At 40.0% G+C, this 22233-nt stretch overlaps 1 protein-coding gene across 1 annotated transcript in view; it reads right to left on the bottom strand.

The window, feature by feature from the left end:
• Window positions 1-19311, bottom strand: part of cplane1 (ciliogenesis and planar polarity effector 1) — a 122559-nt gene extending 103248 nt beyond the window's left edge. The window contains exons 1-8 of the mRNA XM_028802447.2: window positions 19082-19311; window positions 10470-10581; window positions 6987-7122; window positions 5770-5889; window positions 2853-3085; window positions 2165-2271; window positions 1775-1916; window positions 1580-1683 (exon numbers count right to left, since the gene is read on the bottom strand). Of these exons, the coding sequence (XP_028658280.2) occupies window positions 1580-1683; window positions 1775-1916; window positions 2165-2271; window positions 2853-3085; window positions 5770-5889; window positions 6987-7122; window positions 10470-10550 (923 nt within the window). The 5' untranslated portion in view covers window positions 10551-10581; window positions 19082-19311. The remainder of the gene's footprint in view (window positions 1-1579; window positions 1684-1774; window positions 1917-2164; window positions 2272-2852; window positions 3086-5769; window positions 5890-6986; window positions 7123-10469; window positions 10582-19081) is intronic.
• Window positions 19312-22233: the final 2922 nt, after the last annotated feature.

The following is a 22233-nucleotide window of genomic DNA, read 5'->3' as shown; positions in this document are numbered from 1 at the left end:
CGCTTTTCTCAGTACTCAAAGCGCTATCCACACAGGGAGGAACCGGGAAGCGAACCCACAATCTTCCACAGTCTCCTTACTGCAAAGCAGCAGCACTACCACTGCCACCTGTGAGGAGGCTGTGCTTTCTACTCTCTTATTACCGCAACTAAAGATACATGTACTTATATGACAGCATGAACTGCTTGTAGATAAGGTTAGTCTTTTATTTGTGTCAATATATTGCAGTAGTTTTTAAAAAAATAAGTGTCGGTCATTCTAAAACCGTTCACATGTGAGATGTCCATGCACTGTGTCATGCCCGGGAGCCCGAGATTCCCGGGCATGAAATGCGGGATTCCCGAATTCCCGGGAATGGATAAACCCGTCCGGTAATGGATTCCCTACTGGAGACTATCCCACAGGCTTGTAAGTGCAAATCCCACTATTGATTCAGTAAGTGACCATTAACTTTAAATTTACATGTATTGTCATGTGTATGTAGTACAAAGAAATTCCTACTCACATGACTACCACAGACTAGTAGTAAAATACAAACAACAACCAAAAACACAACACCAATAAATATATTTAATGTTATGACTATTAATGGTCCAGTAACACTGGCCAGAAGAGAGAAGTGAATAAATGATTATGCAGGACAGCTGATGTTTTTAATACCACTGTGAACCCATTTTAAATAATACTTTAATTTACAAAATAGAACATAATAATACAACATGACCCAATTAAACACATGAAAACAGGATAGCAAGTCCAACAAGATGCTCTAAACACAATCGATTAAACTCGGTACTCAATTCCAACCTGTCAAAGACAGCTATATAACTAGTGGCCCTGTCTAAGATGATACTCTATATAGGATGAAACAGTAAATAAATTATAAAGTTCAACAAAGATATAAAATCAGTGGAATCAATATTTGGTGCCACTATCCTTTGCCTCTAAATCAGCAGCTTATTTTCTCAGGTCCATGTGCGCTTTGCATGACCAATTGTTCCAAAAATCGTAAGCCACAATTGCACTGCAGCATTTGGCTCTTTTACTTACTTCAGTCTTGGTATTTAATCCCACACTGGCTCAATGAAATGGGGCCCATACCATCTGTTGCAGGATTCCCTGTTTGAATTTTTGCTGGAAATAGTACTTTGTGATTTTGGCTGTGTGCTTGTATGGTCATTTGGAGTAGTGCCCAAAGAATGGCAGACAAGGGTGGCAGTCCACATTTTTAAAAAGGGGGACCAGATGGTGTTGTTAAATCACACTTTTCAGTCTCCCTGGAAAAAGCAATACAGATTCTTTCCAACAGTGGAACAGATCTTTACCCTCATGATAAATATCTACTTATTAGATTAACTAATAGCCCAACGTGACTGTGTGTGTGTGTTTTGTGCCTTATAACAGATACAACTGTTAAGTAAGTAGTTGTTCTTTGTTTTGAACATAATGATGCCAGGATTCAGACTCTTGCTATTAAGTACTGAAGAAGATTGCATTGGACTTAAAAAGAGACATTTTGGAAATACTGAATACATTATGCACTCTACTGCTACATATGTACTAAATTGTAAAAACATACCGGATATACTTTGAAGGTACTGTCATGTTTTTGCTTCCACAGCCCTTAAGACTGCTTGACACTGTCACACAGTTGACTGTGCTCACAAAGAGAACCTGGGAGGCCTAGACAAAAAATGAATAGAAAACTAACAAAATCACTGAAAAAGGAGCTGTGCCTGCAAAAATACATTAACAGGCAACAGGCATTTTCTACCTTTGGGTCTTTCTGATTGACTGCTATTGCTAGAATTTGTCCATCCCCTGAGAATGCTGTAGGGAGAGCTCCTCGGGACTTCACTGGAGAACAAGGTGGAAACAAACTAGGAAGGGAGTATTTTTGTGTTGTCCACTTCACTCTAGAAGGCAACGTGCAAACATCAAAATTCCACAAATAATTCAAGGCAAATGAATATTTGAAATCAAATTCTGTGCACTAAACATATTTTTCATCTATTAAGTTATTTAAAAGAATTACTTAATTAAAGGAAACAACAAAATGCAAGACTCAACTAAAAAGAATGGAAAAATAATGCATTAGGTGCCAATCTACTTCCAAATATACACTTTAATTTATACATAAACAACTCAGTAATAAGCGGAGTACCTGTGGTGATGCTCAGGATTTTCAAACCAATGTAAAGTCAAAAATGTCAACACCAGATTTTCTTCTGAGGTAAATAAAAAGGAACAAATACAGCAGTCTCCAACAGCCTAAAACAGATTAATACAGTTGTTAAAGTTTTCTTTTCTTACAATTAAGTTACAAATATATATTAACATACATTATGTTAACAGAACAATTTACAGGTAATAGAAAATAATAAACGATTTTTAATAACACAATTTTCCAACTGAAATTGTTTAAATAAGCTGTAGCCCTGTGAAGAGTGAAAGAACTCCACTTTTCACACTAACTTTTATGTAGGGAACACCAACAGGCATACAATAAATTGAGTCTTCTTTAGTGATTTTTACAGGAATTTGATGTTTTGTCAACTTTTCAAGCTACCACAAAATACAAACTGAAGTTGAGATCTAGCACTGTAACTTTTTGCATGCACTCTCACATCCTTCTCCTAAGATACCAACTTATACAGTACTATCATTTGGTATACTATCAGGCCAGATTGCAAAAGTTGTACTTTAAAAACACAGTCAATCTGAAACAGTTCTGATTAACTATTGAACAAACGTTGGCGGAACAGTTACATTAATTTAGGCCTTGCTTCATAAAAAATACACATGTACACGGAATGTTTCTAAGCTACAATTCAGTTTGAGAGAGTACTTACCTCCTGTTTAAAAAAAGCAGCATTCACAGATCTTTCTTTATCCACTCTAGTTGGGAGGGTTACATTTTCAGGATAGGAAATCTCTGACCATTGGCCAGTTGCCAGATTACCTAGTACAGTAGTTAGATCCTTGTTTTCATTACTCTCCCAGAGAAGCACGAGTCCAATTGAAGTCAAAAGTAGGATCCTCTTTCCGTCTCCTGAGACAATTAAGCATAATGCCTCTGAACACTCTGAAAATAAAACAGATGCAAAATTAGGCAAATAAATCGGTTAAGCTGGATTCTTCAGAATACATAAATAAGGAGACCAAAGTCAATTAGCTTGGAAAAGTGCTCTTAGCAGCTTCAGTTTAGAAATTTTAGAGGGTTATTTTTAGGCATATCACTGTTCCACTTTACAGTAAACCCTCGTTTATCACGGTTAATCCGTTCCAGGCTCTACCGCGATAAATGAATTTCCGCGAAGTAGGATTCTTTATTTAGAAATCGAATATTTTCGCAGTTAGAGCATAGAAAACCTGTTTACGGCCTTCTAAATACGTTTTATAACATTATTAGAGTCCTCTAGACATGAGATAACACTCTTTAGTCAAAAGTTAAAAATGGTGCTCCATGACAAGACAGAGATGACGGTTCCATCTCACAATTAAAAGAATGCAAACATATCTTCCTCTTCAAAGGAGTGCGCGTCAGGAACAGAGAATCTCAGAGAGAGAGAGAGAGAGAGAGAGAGAGAGAGAGAGAAAAGGAAACCATCAAAAATTAATAGAGCTGTTTGGGCTTTTAAATATGCGAAGCACCGCCGGACAACTCAGCTGCAAGGAAGGGAGCAATGTGAAGGTAGTCTTTCAGCATTTTTTTAGAGGAGTGTCCGTATCATCCAGGCCAGTGTGCGAACAGCCCCTCTGCTCACACCCCCTCCGTCAGGAGCAGAGAATGTCAGAGAGAGTGAGAGAGACGGAGAAAAGCAAACAATCAAAAATCAATATGTGCTGTTCGGGCTTTCAAGTATGCGAAGCACCGCGTGGGAAGCATATCGTATATCATTAAGGAGTTTTATTTAATACATAATACATGCTCTGGTTGGGTAGCTTCTCAGCCATCTACCAATAGCGTCCCTTGTATGAAATCAACTGGGCAAACCAACTGAGGAAGCATGTACCAGAAATTAAAAGACCCATTGTCCGCAGAAATCCGCGAACCAGCAAAAAATCCGTGATATATATTTAGATATGCTTACATTTAAAATCCGCGATGGAGTGAAGCCGCAAAAGTCGAAGCGTGATACAGCAAGGGATCACTGTATTGCTGTTTCATATAATCCTGTTTGCAACAAAAATCTCTCATACAATTTAAGTCTTTCTCATTTTTATTATTTATGTTGGTAGTGAGGTAATTATATATGTAACAAAGCTAATTACAATTGTAACTTTCTCATAGCGTTTCAAGTAAATTAGTTTGTTAATTAATATTACATGCATTGCCCACAGACAGTATTCAACACCCCTTGGAAATGCACACTACTTATTGTTTTACAACATTGAATCATAGTGGATTTAATGTGGCTTTTTTGACATTGACATTAGTCTTTTTTTCTGTTGGATCAAAGTGAAAGCAGATTTCTGCAGGGTGATCTAAATTAATAACAAACATAAAACACAAAATAATTGTCTGTATAAGTATTCAAGTCAATGTTTAGTAGATGCACCTTTGGAAGCAATTCCAGCCTCGAGTCTGTGAAGACAAGCCTCTACCAGCTTTGCACATCTGGACACTGCAGTTTTCCCCCCATTCTTCTTTGCAAAACTTCAAGCATTGACGGTTTCATGGGGATCGTGAGTAAACTGCCTTTTTCAAGTCCAGCTACAAATTCTCAATTGGATCTCCAGTTCAACATGGCAAAGACTGACCTTCTTGTTATCCCAGCTCACCTGTCTATTCAGACCCCATCTCTATTCAGTTTGGCTCATTATTGCCAAGTCAGTATGCAACCTTGGGATGGTGGTTGATGACCAGCTTCATTCAAAGACCATGCTGCTACAGTGTCTCCTGTCTTGTATATTCATTCTGTACAATACCCATTACAGTAATACTTTTGAAGGTTTCAGAAGGCGCGGGATTCTCTTTTCCATTTTTAGATCTTCATTTAGATGGAATCAATATTTTTTGGTTCTTTCTTTTTTATATTTAAAATACATTTTTCTGATATTGTTGAGCATAAGATTTCTGTTTGCTGCTTTCATTTATATAAGACCACAACCTTTTATCGAAACAGTAAGAAAGGCCAGTTGGTAACTTTTACAGATGGTAGATGAAATTACAGTTTTTATTTAACTAGTTTATAGGTGAACATTATCATAATCAAATATCGGAAAATATTAAGTTATTATTTTTTGTCCATATTATCCATTCCTACCGGGCAATGTTGTGTAATGGTTAACAAAATGGTCTAGAACTCACTGTGTGACACTAAGTAAGTCAGTGTATTTGCAGGTGGGACATGGAACAAATTGTAAATAGACATGACTGCAAATTATAGCCTTAACATGTCTTGATTATTCTTATGCATATGTGACATGTAGCCATGATTTAGTTCAACAAAACAAAAGACACCTACTTTTTTCCTTAAGCATCTCTAAAAGAAGATCAATTATCTCAAAAGAGTAAGAAAGCAAGTTTTATTTATAATTTATAAACCAACCATCCCTTTTCTGCTAATCATCTTATTCAATACCTACAGTTCTTTTTGACAGTTAGGTAGGCAAACAGCCACATTAATCTTTGTTGGTCAGCTTATCAACCGCACTTCCACTTACAAAGCCAGTGTGTTGTATAGTTTTTTTTACATCTGTGTTATTTATCCCCGAAGCATTTAAAACAATAACATCGAACAATAAATTGCAACAATTACATACCTTGTGAACTTTTGATCACTTGAATTACAGGATCTGCTGCAGCTGTAGTTTTCAAGCAGTCACGGTCTTTATTCCACAGAAAAACTTCACCCGATGACAGCAATCCAGCCAGCCAGGCCCCTGTTCAGGAAACAAATATACACCATTTGTGACACTTCTTCCTCACTGAGCAGTGAATGAAAAACTTTTAGCCTGAATATTGAAATAGCACCTATCAAATTAACCATAAAACCTTTGTCATTAAACATTTTAGATGCACCTGCTGAAAATGTTTGCAACTCAAATATTACATTCGAAAATTAAACAGACATTATAAAAATACAAATTTTACAAAATGCATTAAATCTCAAATGTGCAGCAGAGATTTGAAGGAAATTTTTAAGTTACAAATAACAGAGATGGCCCAAAAGTTTCATCAATACAGTGTAACTATTACACTATAAGGTAATTCAAATCAAGGCCAGGCTAAGCACAGAGTTTTTTGTGAAGATGACTGGTGAGATGACTGACTTGTGCATTAAATAAGAAAAAAAAAAACCAAGCTAAATCTAGACTTTTGAAAGCAAATAGTTACCATGCTGGTTTATATTACATACTAAATGAATATATTTTAATAAACATAAGACAACTATTAAGTATGAAAGCAAATAACACACCCATTAACCTTTGAATGAACCTCCTTAAACAAATTCAGGATCGTTAGTGCATAGAGCGCCCTGCCAGCATTAGTGCCAAGAGAGGAAGTGACCCTGGATTAACACAGACATACTCACTCACTTGGGGCCAAGTCACCTAATCAAATAAGCACTAAAATAAAAGACTGCATTCTTACATTTACACTATACTTACATTTCCATATACTGCACAGCAAAGATAAGCAATGCTTCCTAAAAGTTAATTTAAATGTATTCCTCTAATTTGACAAAGCTTCCTTGAAACTTGTCATTGATATTGTTTTAGTAATAAATGACTTTCTCTAACCATAATAAAACTAAATTTACAATTATACACTTTTACACATATCAACAGCATAATGGAGAGGTCTCCATTTACCAGAAGACCCTACATCACAAAATAATTCAACTATGTTTGCATGGTGTGTTTTACAACCCAGAGAACATAAATTTCATATCCAAAATTGGGTAAACAATAATGACATGTTGCTTATAGTTAGTAACCTCATTTATTCATTTATCCAAAAAGAGAGTACACCTTACCATTTCTGGAAGGTGCAAGAGTGACCACATTTTTCAGGAGAGTATTCAATTTTGGATTGACTTTCTTCTTTCTTTGAGATACCAAGCTGATTTCACTTATGCATTTGTCATCCAACAAAAATACATTTTCTTTCTCCTACAAAAAACAAAAATAAAATATATTTGCTTATTTCAAGAAATTTAAGGTAAAGTATGAGGAACACCTAATGTTGTGGGACATGTACAAGAATAACATGAATTACAATGTATGCATTATAACTTTATGTCTTGGCCAGTCCAGTGAGTTGAGACCCATATCTAAACTGTGAGGCAAAAACAACCTAAACAAGGCAATCAAGTATTAAAATATGAACCCATGCAACTAGAACATAATATCATATAATACAATACAATTGCAAACACAGTATAGTAAAAGTGTGGCAAAGTGATGCACACGATAGCAGACCCAACTTAGCTGCCTTTATTGTGGAAACCTGCATGTTCTTCTCATGTATTCCTGCATTTCCTTGGAGGATCCTGGTATTATCTCCCAATCTATGTACTTCTGCAACATTTTACAAGACCCTCTCCATCCTTTATCAGTATTTTTTAACAAGTAATGATTATTAGTGTTAAGATTAGATATGATTTGGCATCTGGCTTGTCACTATATATTTTCAAATGGATTTTTAAATTGAAGATATGCTGCTGTTGTTGCAAACCCGAACATTGACTCAGCTCCTCTAGTGTCAGGACAGGCTGTGAATTTCAGAGATATCACAGGGTGAGGGTAAAGGATCTGAAGGCTACCTCACTCTACAACATCTGAGAATGTAAGAGACTCCGAGGAATGTAAAGTGGCATATATTAAATATTCCCATACTCAGCTACTAACACTGCAATCACTACCACCGAAGGAGATCCGTTACACTTTAATGGAGGAACAGGTCTTTCAGGGATAAATAAGGTGAAGGTAAAAGTAAGGTACAAAGATTCCAGATCGACCTGTCTCCATATAATGTGGCAGTTTCAATCATTTTTAAATTATTAGAGTGAACTGTCATATCTCATGGCGAGTTCAGGTACTCTGGTATTTTGGGAAATGTGGAGAACCAGCTTGTAATGCTATTGTAATGCTTAATGGGTGCCTCATACAATCAGATGGAGGGGAAATGGCAAAAGGGAGACTGGGCATCTATATGACCGAGAAATGGTAAAAAGGTAAACACATTACAATTAGTACTTAAAAAGTATAATCTACACATTGAAAAACTGACTGAAATCATGCATGATACTGCCTAGGGAGATAAATTACATCATCCTTGGTAATATCAGTAAAAGAAATTAACCCCTCTGTTACAACACTCTTATTAAATAATTCTGACCCTGGAATTCTAGAATGCTGGTGATGCAAACTAAGGGAACTTTGGAAGGAACAAACTTCAATCAGCATGTTCCATTTGTGGAAACAACAACGTGTACCTGCTCTATCAGAATGTCAATGCATTTGAATGTAAACCTGTGGGACAACACTGACTGACTACACCTTTCTCCCACCTACAAGCCTATTATCGCAGAGCAATAGCTCTTACTATCCAAGTCAGAAGTTCTTCCCTATGTTGGGGGAGATTTGTGGATTGTCATAATTTTCCCTTGGGAACAAATGAAGTACTATCTATCTGTCTGTTCAATTTGCTATAAAGTTGACTGCCAAGTCTAAACTGGTCACACATACCATGTGTCATGCAACAGACTAGCATTCTATCCAAGCGTGTTCTTTGCTAATACTGTTAGAGTGTACTCACACTAGCAATTTGTTCTGTGCCTAAGTACATTTGTCTGCATGTAACTCCCAAAGTCCAGTTTATTTAGCTAGGTTGATTACTCCGTGCTGGGCCAACCGTAGTGTGCCCTGGCCTGCTTGGAAGAGGTGGGCCCAGGCACGGTTCAGTGGGATTTGGGAACAGTGTGATCGCAAAACATGCCAGAGCACAGAACACAGACTTGACATTGATGATGCAGCAAGTCTTATTACTATGTAGATACTATGTAGTGCAATTCTCATTTCATTCAATACAATTTTGAGTTAAAAACAGGTTTTTTTCTTCCTCACATTACAAATGAACATGAATTGTAGTTGGTAAAAAAGCTGCAAATTCTTCCCTTAATATCATTTGTCTCCATAAAAATCTTCTTCTACATGTAACACTATTAACAGCAAAACGCTGTGCTGCACACTCAGTCTGTAAAAGGTTAGAAAGTTTTCCTGCCTTACACGACTCCAAAAAAACCACAAAATAAGGAAAATCATTTTGACACGCATGCTGTCACTCTGTGTTCAGATCTTGTTTTGGCTTTACACAAAGTCGCGATGGTAATGATGAAAGCATGCCTGGGCCCAAAAGGTTAAAGCGCAGTATGAATACAGGCCATTGGGCACAGTATGGAACAAACACACCCTTTGTGACAAAAGTTTTAGCACCCTACAATTATCCTGAAAAGCCAGTGTAATAAACGCATACACAAATTGATAGTAGGATGTGCAGCATAACAGTCTAAACATTTTATTATATTTTGACACAGCAGTGAACATGAACATTAATTACATTGCTTCAGAATCTCGGATGTTTTTAAAGGACATGTACTCTTTGGATTGGCTAAATTTGAACAGTTGTTAAAAGTTCTCATCATTTTCCAATCATTAAAAGATTACTTATTTGCCCATGCACCTTTATTGTATCTAAACTGAAGTGAGAGAGTTATTGAAAAAAGTGGAGAAGATTAAATATTTAGGATCAATGGTAGCCCAAAATGGAGAACAGGATGCAGAAAGAACCCGCAGAGTGCAGTGCAAATGGAACAACTGGAAGAGAGTATCAGAAATATCGTGCAATCAAAGATTTAAGGGACTGGTTAAAGGCAAGGTTTTTAAGACAGTGCTAAGACCAGTAGTGATGTATGGAACTAAGACAAGGGCAGTAAAGGAAAAAGAACCTGGTTGCGGCAGAAATTAAAATGTTGAGATGGACGTACAGAGTTACAAAGAAGGACAGAATGCAAAATTACACAGTCAGAGGTACAAAAAAAAAGTTGGACAGATATCTAAGATAGTACAGGAAAGTAGGTGGAAGTGATATGTACATGAAATGAGGACAAAGAATATGTTAGCAAAAGAGTGATGGAGATGGAATTATAGGGGGGAGAAAGTGGAAGAAACCAAAGTGGAGGTGGATGAATAAAGTAAAAGAACATTTCAAAGAAAAGCATCTGACTGGAGAGGAGGTGCATTCCATAAAGGTACTGAGAAGGTCGGTCAAACACATTGATCCCCTCATGTAAGTGGTAAGAGATGAAAAGAAAGAAAAAAAAAGATGATTTGAACAATTTTGTTACTTATATACTAGGTCACCAGTCAGCAAAAATCACAAGTTCTGTACAATAAAAAACTGTAAAGCAATCCTCAATTGGAATTATCACATAAAGTCACTCACTGTGAAGCCTCACCTGTCCAAGCCAACTGAACCGTGGGCATGGTTTTTTTCTTTTAATGCTTGAGGACACAAGTACTTCCAGCTTCACCTCCATTTTGATTAGAAGACATATGAAAGGCAATCATCTGAAATTAGAACACCATTAAAATTATTAGTTAGAATCCACAACACAATGCGATCCATCCGTTTTTTATGTCGCTTATTCAGGACACGGTCTCAGGATTGAGCATAAACTTCATTAAATACTTAAACTATCAAGTCAAGTCAAGTTGGGGAGCATGCACTGGTACAGTGCGTTGCCGCACCCACTACACAACAAAACAACTCAGGATCCCGGTTGGCAACTCCCTAGGCAGACACGTGGGCCAGTCCCACCCTCCGGAAATGACCCTCTATCTGCCGCAGCCAGGTGTTACGTGGGCGACTCCTTGGCCTGGTCGGGCCACTTTGGTCCCCAACAATGAGGATCTTACGAGCTGGATCACCCTTGGGGAAACGCGCCACATGGCCGTAGTGCCGTAACTGACGCTCCCTCACAATGCAGGAAATGTGCCTCATTCGGGACTCTATGAGCAACCGCTCATTTGACACAAAGTCAAACCAACGGTACCCAAAATTTTCTGGAGAGACACAGTACCAAAGGAGTCCAGTCTTCGTCTCAGGTCACTGGATAGCGTCCATGTCTCGCAACCATACAGCAAGGCAGGAAGCACCAGGACTCTAAAGACTTGGACCTTTTGCATAGATATTGGGAGCGCCACACACCCCTTTCCAGCGACCTAATGACCCCCCATGCTCTCCCAATCTGTCTACTGACTTCATAGGAAGGGTCACCAGAGACATGAATGTCACAACCAAGGTAAGTAAACCTCTTGACAATGTCAACACTCTCTCTGCAAACAGACACACTGCTGATGGCTGTGCCCAAGAGGTCATTAAAAGCCTGGATCTTGATTCTTATCCAGGACACTCGCAAGCCCAGACACTCAAGACTCCTCACTCAGTCTCTCGAGCACCCCAATCAGAGCCTCCATTGACTCCGCGAAGATCACAGCACTGTCAGCAAAGTCAAGATCCGTGAATCTTTCTTCACCAGCAGATGCCCAACAATCGCTGGACCCCACGACCTTGTCCAACACCCAGTCCATACAAGCATTGAACAGAGTAGGAGCAAGAACACACCCTTGACGAACCCCAGAATCAACTGGAACACGCAAATCCTCAGGGCAGCTTGATCAACTAAGTTGAACGCTTTACAAAAATCGACAAAGGCTGCAAAGAAAGTCTACTGATATTCACATTTGCACTCCATGAGAACCCTCAGTGCCAGGATGCAGTTGATTGTAGACTTCTTAGGTGTAAAACCAGACTGTTCCGGTCGCTGGTGGGTGAGCAAGTGATCACGGATCTTACAAGCTGGATCACCCTTGGGGAAACTATGCTTAAGAAAATTAGTAGAAACTCTTGATCAAACAAGTCTGTGTACAATATGGATGTCTTGCTAAGTATTACCTCTGCAAATGAGACCCAAAGGGTTTATGGGCTCTTCAATCATCTTGTTCCAAAACACTTAAAGCGCAAGTACCATAATATCTCTACAGAAACCTACAATTTCTTTATTGTGCCATGAAAACGTAATAAAAAGATGAGCATTGTAGTGGTCTGATAGGAACACAGAATAGGAATGCACTCCTTGATTAGCCAGTATTCTTTGCTGTACACAACATGCAATCAAGACAGTCACCTTCACTTCTAAATGCTCTCACTCAAATACACTCACCAGCCACTTTATTAGGTACACCTTGCTTGTACTGGGTTGGACCCCTTTTTGCCTTCAGAACAACTAATTCTTCATGGCATAGATTCAGCAACACACTGTTGCTGCAGATTTATCAGCTGCACATCCATGATGTGAATCTCCTGTTCCACCACATCCCAAAGGTGCTCGGATGGATTGAGATCTGGTGACTATGGAGACCATTTGAGTACATTGAACTCATTGTCATGTTCAAGAAACCAGTTTGAGATGATTTGAAATTTGTGACATGGTGTGTTTTCTTGCCGAAAGTAGCCATCAGACAATGGGTACATTGCAATCACAAAGGGCTGTGGCATTTAAATGATGCTCAAATGGTACTAAGCAGCCCAAAGTCTGATTATTGTAGCAGAAATCAAGAGTTTTTTCCATTATTCTGTTGTCCAATTTTGGTGAGTCCATGTGAATTGTTGCCATATTGTTGGTCTTGTTGTGGAAAATGGCAATGACACAAATTATAGTAAGACTATCATTGTAATGCCTGAATTATTGGCAATCCAGCACTCTGAACCATGTAAAAAAGACTTGCCCAAGCTGTTATACAGCTTGATCCTGGTCTGAGATCTGCTTAGTCTTCCAGATCATTCTAATTTGGACAAAAGCAGCACGAGCTTTCCCCGAGTCTTAAATAGATGTCATTCTTAAGGCCTTATCATTTCCGTGATTTGGAAAACAAGGACAGAATCACAGAATTAACACATACAAATGGATTTCAGATTTAAAAATTAATTTGTGTGGAATTTAGAGACTGAAGGGGTGACTGTTACAAAACTTCTTAATAAATTAAACGACTGAATAATCTGTAGTTCTATCATTCAGATACTATGTTCTAGTTTTTTTTCAAGCAAGCGCAATTCTTCATAGAAATCCAGCTGTGCCTCCATCTGTTTGTGCACGCGTTTCCTGTATGTTTACTCGTTAAAGGCACATAATTATCTAGCTGTATGAGACAGAAATATCGAAGAGAGCAGTATCAGATACCCTATGTCGAAAAAAACTAAGAAACACGAGGATAACTGCAAAATTGAGGGCACAACAATATCCCGGCGACTTTTACAAATCTGGACAATAACTTTTCTGCAAGTTTTGCCAGTATACCATAGCCTGGACACAAAAAGATACTTGCAATGACCAAGTCAAATCTAAAACCCATTTCAAGAGCAAGGAGAAATTAAGACCAATTTGTGTTCCCCTTCAGGTAACAATAGAGAAAACAACAAAATCATGATGACAGTTTGTGGGAGACTTTATGGCCATAGGTGCGGAGTCAGAAATATTGCTTAAAAAAATTGATGAAGATGTGTCCTTAGGTGCACTGCCAGAAAATGAGCACAGTCTTCGTTAATCTCATTTGCCCCAAGTCTTTGAACAATATATAGATGCCGTTCTTCGAAAGATTCATGGCAAGAAAATGTATGTTGTAACTGATTAAACCACCGATAGCCGAGACCACAGCGTTCTTAACATAGTGATAGGGGAGTAATTACTTGGCTGAATGGTAATTCTTTTATGAAGGCAGTTCTATTGTAATGGGATGCATTTACTGCAAATCATTTAACGGATTAAATTATATTTAACCAGTATTAACAGTCTTTCCAGTAGAAAAATGTTATTAGTGAACGGCACTGGTTATTAACAGGTTACCTTTAAGAAAATTAACAATGATGTTTCTGGATTTAATAAATGTTTTGCTTCATGGTGACAAATCACGCAAGGTCCACATTTGACTCTTCCATTATAAACTCAGCAGCTACAAACCTGGGCAGAAGAGCAGGCTTCTCCTCAGATGCAATGAGCCCTTAAAAACAGGTCTCTCTTTCTTTTTTCTGTTTAATTCCCGAATTTAGCGTCTTCCAGATTAGTTAGCTTCTGCTTTGCAATTAATTATTTTATGATATGCAGTAGATGAAGCTACATATATGATGACCTCCAGCTGGCTACTGGTGTGCATGTTTCTGACTAAACTGTCAGAAGCAGACTCCAGGAGGGTGGCATGAGGGCCTGAAGTCCTCTAGTGGGACCTGTACTCACAGCCCATCATCATGCAGCTCGATTGGCATCTCAACCATTGGTGCCCGGTTGTCTTCACAGATGAGAGCAGGCTTACATTGAGCACATGTGATGGACATGAAAAAGTCTGGAGACGCCGTGGTGAATGTTATGCAGCCTGCAAAATCATCCAGCATGACCGGTTTAGTGATGGGTCAGTGATGGTCTGGGTAGGCATATCCTTGGAGGGTTAAACAAACCTCCAAGTGCTAGGCAATGGCACCCTAACTGCTGTTAGGTACCAGGAAGAAATCCACTGGGCCACTGTCAGACCATACGCTAATGCAGTGGGCCCCATGATACTTCTGATGCAAAGACAACGCCTGAACTCGTATCTCAGTACTGCTCAGTAAAGACTTTCCACCTGAATATTTTGTTCATCAAGATCCGCTGTGTGATATGTGTCTACTTAATTTTTTCTGCAGTGTATTTGGTCCATGCAGCCTCTCCCCTTTTGAAAACATACCTCTTCATCATTTTGCTGTTATTCATATCAGAAAGGCCATGCAGAATATGTTTATAATGATGGATAACAGGGTGATTTTTATCCCTGTAATTATCAGTTTCTTTGGGAGCCTAACACTGACTCGGCCATCTGTATTTTTTTCCTCTTCCCATATGGTAGTGAAGAGGAAAGTCAGCACTACTAACAAAATGTCAATATCTGCTTCCAACTGATGAGTCAGTGAGGGCTTTGCCTTTTACATGTTTAGATAACAAACCACTATAAAGATGAAATTAGTGATAAATTTCAATTTATTTTCTTCTAATGACTTTTTTCTTTTTTTACTTACAAATGAAGTAAACTAGTTTTGACTCAGATGAACACACAGTGGCTGTCACTAAATCTGAAACACTACAGATGCCACTGTGATAACTTTCAATCACTTTGTGTGTGTTTGTTCACACTGACTGAAACTGGTGATTGCGCAATTCCATTCAATAAGTTCCATCACAGGTAAACTGCTAGATCAGCAGTTGGCCATTTAGCTTAGCAGTAGAAGCTGCTGCTTGTAATTTTCAGCACTCCAAGTACACGTTTCAGCCGTACCGTTTACTGAGTACAACAGTAGGAAGGTGGTAAGCAAGCAATTCCTCAGCAGACCCCATGTATCTCACAATCGTCACTTAATGGTGGATTTTTGTGCTGTCGTCATTATGTGTTTTCCAACTGTATGTCTTTATCAAAACAGTGTCCAAACAGTGTCATTATCAAAAACTGTAGGATATCTAAGCATAAGATCAACAAACTGTAAGTAACCATGATTCATTTTAGTTTAACTTATTTGTAGTTTAAAGTACATTAACATTACAGTAATCCCTCGCTATATTGCGCTTCGCCTTTCGTTGCTTCACTCTATCGCGGATTTTATATGTAAGCATATTTAAATATATATTGCGGATTTTTTGCTGGTTCGCGGATTTCTGCGGACAATAGGTCTTTTAATTTCTGGTACATGCTTCCTCAGGTGGTTTGCCAAGTTGATTTCATACAAGGGACGCTATTGGCAGATGGCTGAGAAGCTACCCAACTTACTTTTCTTTCTCTCTCTCTTGCGCTGACTTTCTCTGATCCTGACGTAGGGGGATTGAGCAGGGGGGCTGTTCGCACACCTAGACGATACGGACGCTCGTCTAAAAATGCTGAAAGATTATCTTCACGTTGCTACCTTCTGTGCAGCTGCTTCGTGAAGCGACATGCTGCACGGTGCTTCGCATACTTAAAAGCTCGAAGGGCACGTATTGATTTTTGCTTGTTTGTTTTTCTCTGTCTCTCTCTCTCTCTGCTCCTGACGGAGGGGGTGTGAGCTGCTGCCTTCAACAGCTTTGTGCCGCGGTGCTTCGCATACTTAAAAGCCAAACAGCCCTATTGATTTGTTTGCTCTCCTCTCTCTTTCTGACATTCTGTGCTCCTGACGCACACTCCTTTGAAGAGGAAGATATGTTTGCATTCTTTTAATTGTGAGACGGAACTGTCATCTCTGTCTTGTCATGCAGCACAGTTTAAACTTTTGAAAAAGAGACAAATGTTTGTTTGCAGTGTTTGAATAACGTTCCTGTCTCTCTACAACCCCCTGTGTTTCTGCGCAAATCTGTGACCCAAGCATGACAATATAAAAATAACCATATAAACATATGGTTTCTACTTCGCGGATTTTGTTATTTCGCGGGTGGCTCTGGAACGCAACCCCCGCAATGGTGGAGGGATTACTGTACCTCACTGTAATTTTATTGATTAGTCTGAAATGTTTTTTTGTAAAATAAAGCATTACGTCCTTTTGCCGACTTTCCATGAAAGGACATTTTCAGTGCAAGGTACGACCTGCATACAAAAATCAGGTTAAAAACTGTAGATTAGATTAGGTAAAACTTTATTAATCCCATGGGGAAATTCAAATTCTTCTGCAGCAACAGAACTTGTTCTTAACTGGAGGACCATCTATATATTTTTTTTTACGGAGACACATATGTCGTAAGTGCCCTAAGGGATGGACTGGCACCCTGACTAGGATGAACGGTGTTTCCTGGTCAAGTCAGGAAGCCATAATGCATTAATGGATGGACACTATAGATGGGAGGCATAACCCGGCTGGGATGGTGTTTTAATTATTACCCCAGTCGGGTGGAAGATTAATGGATGGACTCAGGGAGGTTGTCTTTCAGGAGCAGTTCCTTCCCCAGAACAATAGATGGCATGGCCCCAGTTTTGATACCCACAGGGATCTATGGGATGTCTAATCCTAAGAGGTAACCCTGTCGGGGTCCTTGGGTGCTGCAGCAATAAGAACTTCCTGTGATTCCACCTGACCCAGAAGTGCTTCCGCAATTTAATGCTATGGCACAGGAAGTACTTCTGGGTTCAACATAAAAGCCGCTTGACCTCATCAAGGTGAGTCGAGTGGAAGAGGACACAGGAAGTACTTTTGGGTTCAACATAAAAGCCGCTTGACCTCATCAAGGTGCGTCGAGTGGAAGAGGACAATATTTGCCTGGAGGAGTGTGGAGGGAGATTACTGAATTTCTGCGAGAGACCACTTTGTATGTTGAAGATAAGAACCTACAAAAGATAATCTTGTATAGCAAAATTCACTTTATTTGTATTCTTGACTGCGTTGTGCCTTTGTGTTTAGAGTCTGGGGCATCCCTTATCTGTCACAATTTACATACACACACGACTTCATATACAGTACATACACACATATTCCTACTGTATAAATAGGGAAAATAAAAATCATAAAGTCTGGTGTCAGTTCTTTGAGTGTTATTCAATATCTCTCCCCTACAAACCTACAATTGGATTAAATGGTTTGAAGCTGGATATGTGCAAGTCTCCCATTTCCTGCAAGAATGGCCTTATCATTCAAATAAAAAAAATAAATAAATAAAAGTTCCCACTTTGTAAACACCAATTTTTCCCTAGAATCTTTGGGAAGCGGCGTTTCACACATTTCACCCTACTAAATAACTTTCAGGCGTCCACCTTTAGCACCCATTCTGTCTGTCTACTTTTCTAAGGTTTTGCCTCTCTCTTATCTGCATTTTTAATACACATTATAACTACTAACAGCTGTCACTTTTGAACATAAACCCTAATTAACCTGTAGATAAAATTTTAAACTCTGCAGTAAACTCTGTAATAGACCCACATACTTTATAAATCATCCATCCATCCATCCATTTTGTAGCCTGCAGTTCCCATTCTGAATCACATTGAACCAGTGGATATCCACAGTGCTGGGCATGAGGCAGGCAACCAAACTTGGAAAAAGTGCTAACCATCACAGGCACAAGAAGTTTTATCAAAAATAGGAGCTTTTTATTCTCAGGGCAAAAACAATGCCGAAAAACGTTTACAGCACTTACATGATGAAAAAGAATACTCACAATTACATTTACTCATAGAATGTCCAGCTTTATATTTCCCATGCCACCAATAGAAACAACAATACGTTATAATAAAGTAAGTAAGTAAAATAAAACTACAATGGTAACTGCAAAGGCACAGCCAATAGCAGCTGGTCATACAGAAGCAGAACTCCATGACTTGATGTCTCCAGAGGGATTTTCGTGATGCCACAAAGCCACAAGACTGGACACACCAGTGGCTAGGTGTACGAACGGAATACATCAGTATACAATATAAACAACATGACATCAAAAACGAAGATCCTTCAGGTCATTTGCCGTTACACCGACCTTCAAGTGGTATGTTTTAACATGAATTTACATCCAAAATGAAAGTCCCGTTATTTGATATAGCGCCATTCCGTTAGAGAGCTTCAAGAGTGCGAACAAACGGCAGCTACTCAGTGAAGCTTCACCCTGCGTACCGGACGAGTCCATAGGCAACTGAAAGAAGTGACAAGATCTGAGCCCACATGCCCTCGCTTCACTGAATACTCACCAAGGCAGATGCACCCGAGCCCAACTGGCACGCACATTAATAATAATAACAACATTTAAGAATTATTGCCGAGTCAAATGCACAACGATCTTGCTAAGCGCTCCGTAAACACCCACGCCTCGGAGGTCATTCGGCTCGCCGCTTAGGCTGCCTAACGTCTGATGCACTCACGTTTGACGGGAGCCTAACGTCTGATTCACTCACTGTTTGATTGGAGAAGCGCCGGTTGATGATTTTAAAAGCAGACGCCGCTCTTGAGGCCGCCCCACTGCCCAGCTGACACTCGTCAGCGCGCACTGCATCTCTGGTGCCCCATCCTAGAGGTCGGGCTCAGGCCCCGAACTGGTTTTCCTACCTGAAAGCTTTGCCTTGATGTTTGTTCGTGTTACGGGGAGGCACACAGCGTTCAGGTCTCCCTCCACTTCCGGAATGGAGTCAAACAAACTGCTTCCCATTCCTCACTGCGTCCCGAGGGGAATTTTCGCCTCCAACAACAGACGTCGCGGAGCGCTCGCTGTAGTCCGTCGCCCGGCAACCGCACAGAAATGTACGGCGCGCGCAGTGGCGGGCTCTCCGGCGAGTACAGCGCCCCCTGCAGTTTCTCTTAGGGAGCGAGCATTTTCTTTCCGGTTTGTTGGTTCGCCGCACAATAATAGGGCTGCATTGTTAGTTTTTATAGCGGTTCTAGTTTTTATTTGATCGGATCCCTCTCCCTCTGGTATGGTGGTGTAAGGTACATCACGTAACCCCAATAAGGCATCTAACTTCCAAATACAGGCATTTAGATAAAATGATTATGGTTCAGTGCTGGCATGCTAAATAATGCCACCTGAGGCAAACCACACTTTTGCTGCCTCCCTCCTTAATTATATACAGTACATAACTAGCCGACGCCCGCCGTAGCATACAGCGGTGTAAGAATAGGAACGGAAAACGGTGAAAAAGGAATTCAGAAATCAAGAAGAAATAAATACTTCTTGAAAGACGCAGTTGTGAATAGGTGTTTTGGTGGAGACGACAGATAATGAGTCGAAAGATCGGCAATCCTCCAAATACCGGTCCCAAATTATTGGAACATTGGAACGCATCATCAGTGCTCATGTTTTACCTGGGACAACAGTCGTTACCGACGCATGGAGAGGGTATCAGAATGTTGGGCTGATGAATAACAGCATTTACCAACATGCTGTCATTGTTCATGCCGAAAAGTTTGTGGATCCAGTACACGAGGAAATTCATACGGAGACTATAGAAGGGTTGTGGATGCTGGCGAAGCGGAAGCTGCGCTACCAAAGCGGTACAAGCCGTGGACTGTTCGCCAGTTACTTGTCGACCTTTCAGTGGCGCAACTGCCACAAACGCAATCTTTTCGGCAATTATATGCATTTGCTCAGCGATAACTACATTTAGTTGCTCCGTGTTGAACCGTTACCACTAAGAGACGTTGCAGCTGTTGTGCTGGAATTAATACAAAATATTGGAAATACATCTTATTGTCTTGCAATAAATGTTTTTTCGCGGCTTTCAGTGTAGTATTGTCCACTCGATAGGAAAACAGTTGTTAAATAATTTGGGACCGGTATTCGGAGGATTGCCGAAAGATCTAACCCTAGAAAACAATAATAACCCCAAAAAGATGTTGTAGAATGTCTCTAAGTAATTCCTTAAAATTAATCCAAAAGACTCGTACTACAATATCAGGTCTGTGCTCTGGTCTTTGGTATCCGACAGTGCATGTAGAATTTCCGGCCAAGCAGGATTACATGTGAATGTGATAAATAAATCAGGCTTTCAGAGTTTATGTACTATGGCCATGGCATCCTGATAGTTTTGTTGCATGTATCTTGGACTTCCTGGAAATGTGGACGTGGACGGTAATATAATCATTTTGCCAACACTTACGTTGTTATTTTCAGTGTTTGCTTGCAATGCGTCTGGTAGTCCTTTGTATTGTTCCACGCGCAGATCTTGTTGATGTAATCTGAGATAGTTGAGGCGCGCGCCCCCTGTTTTAACATGCGCATCTACGACGTACTGTTGGAATAGTTTGCCGCTGGAGTGCAAAATACTAAATGCATTCCTTATTGCTAATCTGTACGCGTAAAATTGGCATTGAGTAAGCCTTATTCGGTTGGCGGTTCTTTTATCGGGAACATGTAAATCTTTGTGCCAGCCAATGTCTCCGTAAGGGAATAAAAGTGGGTAAACCATAGGATCGCAATTCATATTGAGCGTGGAAATCTGTTTACAGGAGTTGCCTGTGGGATAGATGCAAATACTGTATCCCTTTCGGCAGGCGGTTCGCCGTCTTCTCCGACGAAAATCGCCCCAACATCAGTGTGACATGTCGGGGCATTGTATCGTCGTAAATCCTGCCCAGGGTTTTCCTTGAAAACCATTCCTACAGTTGCTGTTGGATTGGACTGAGTGATTTCATGCATGTGTGTGTATGATTTAGCGAAGTGGTTGATGGTTCGGAACATGGAATGTAGCTGGAGAAGTAAATTTTCGCTGCTTGCAGAGTTTGCTTTATTTTTTAAGCTTACTTCAGTAGTCGGTAGCTTGCGCTGTGTCAAAAACACACAACTGTCCAGGCAGCGTGGGGAAGGGTTTGGAAGAGGACGAATAGGAATCGAGAAATGCCGTGTCGGCTGCGTGTGGGCGGGACCGGTTTTGAAGTGGAAGAAGAGAAATATACAGTATACAAGAGATTTTCATGGACAGAATTTCTAGGAGTGAAGAGTGTCCAGTTTGGTGACTTGGTGCTTTTTGCTCATGATGTAGTGCTGTTGGCTTAATCGGCCCGTTACTTCGGGTGTGTTGTGCATTTCTGGTTCTTGCAGCCAAGTGTGAAGAGGCCAGGATGAGGATCAGCACCCACAAATCTGAGCTCCTGGTTCTCACCCAGGAAACGGCAGAGTGCTCTCTCCAGGTTGGGGTTGAGGTGCTGTCCCAGGCAGAGGAGTTTGAGTACCTTGGGGTCTTGTTCGAAAGTGAGAGGAGGTGAGAATGGGAGATCGACAGAAAGAATGGAGACAGGGCTGGTGTCACCCTTAAGCTGAATTAGGAATTCGACTAGGGCATAGATCATAAGGTGTGGGGGGACCCAGCCACACGTGTTAGCTTCCAAACAGTCAGTTGGCGCACTAATAAGTTTGGCCTAGGGCGCAAAATAACCTTGCACCAGCACTGATTAGAGCAACGTCCACATGTCATGCCGATGTTGTAGTGGTCAATCGTGGTGAAGAAAGAGTTAGAGTAAGTGGCACCAAATTTCATACAGAATTAAGGTTAGGGTTAGGGCAATGTGCTAAGCATATGTCTTTGGAGACATAGCATACATTACACATTTTCTCATTTATGCCGGCTCTGCTATGTTCACTTTCTCGTCCATGCTATGTTACTAAGGTCTCCGATGCATCTGGTTGGAGTTTAATACCTAAATATGTAAATCGAATGAACTCGGCACTCTAAAACTGCTGCTTAGGTCAGGTCAGATTGGGGAGC

Source organism: Erpetoichthys calabaricus, chromosome 5 (assembly GCF_900747795.2).
Source record: "Erpetoichthys calabaricus chromosome 5, fErpCal1.3, whole genome shotgun sequence".
NCBI lineage: Eukaryota > Metazoa > Chordata > Cladistia > Polypteriformes > Polypteridae > Erpetoichthys > Erpetoichthys calabaricus.
The sequence above is the reverse complement of the archived record's forward strand: the minus strand, read 5'-3'. Positions and strand labels throughout refer to the sequence as shown.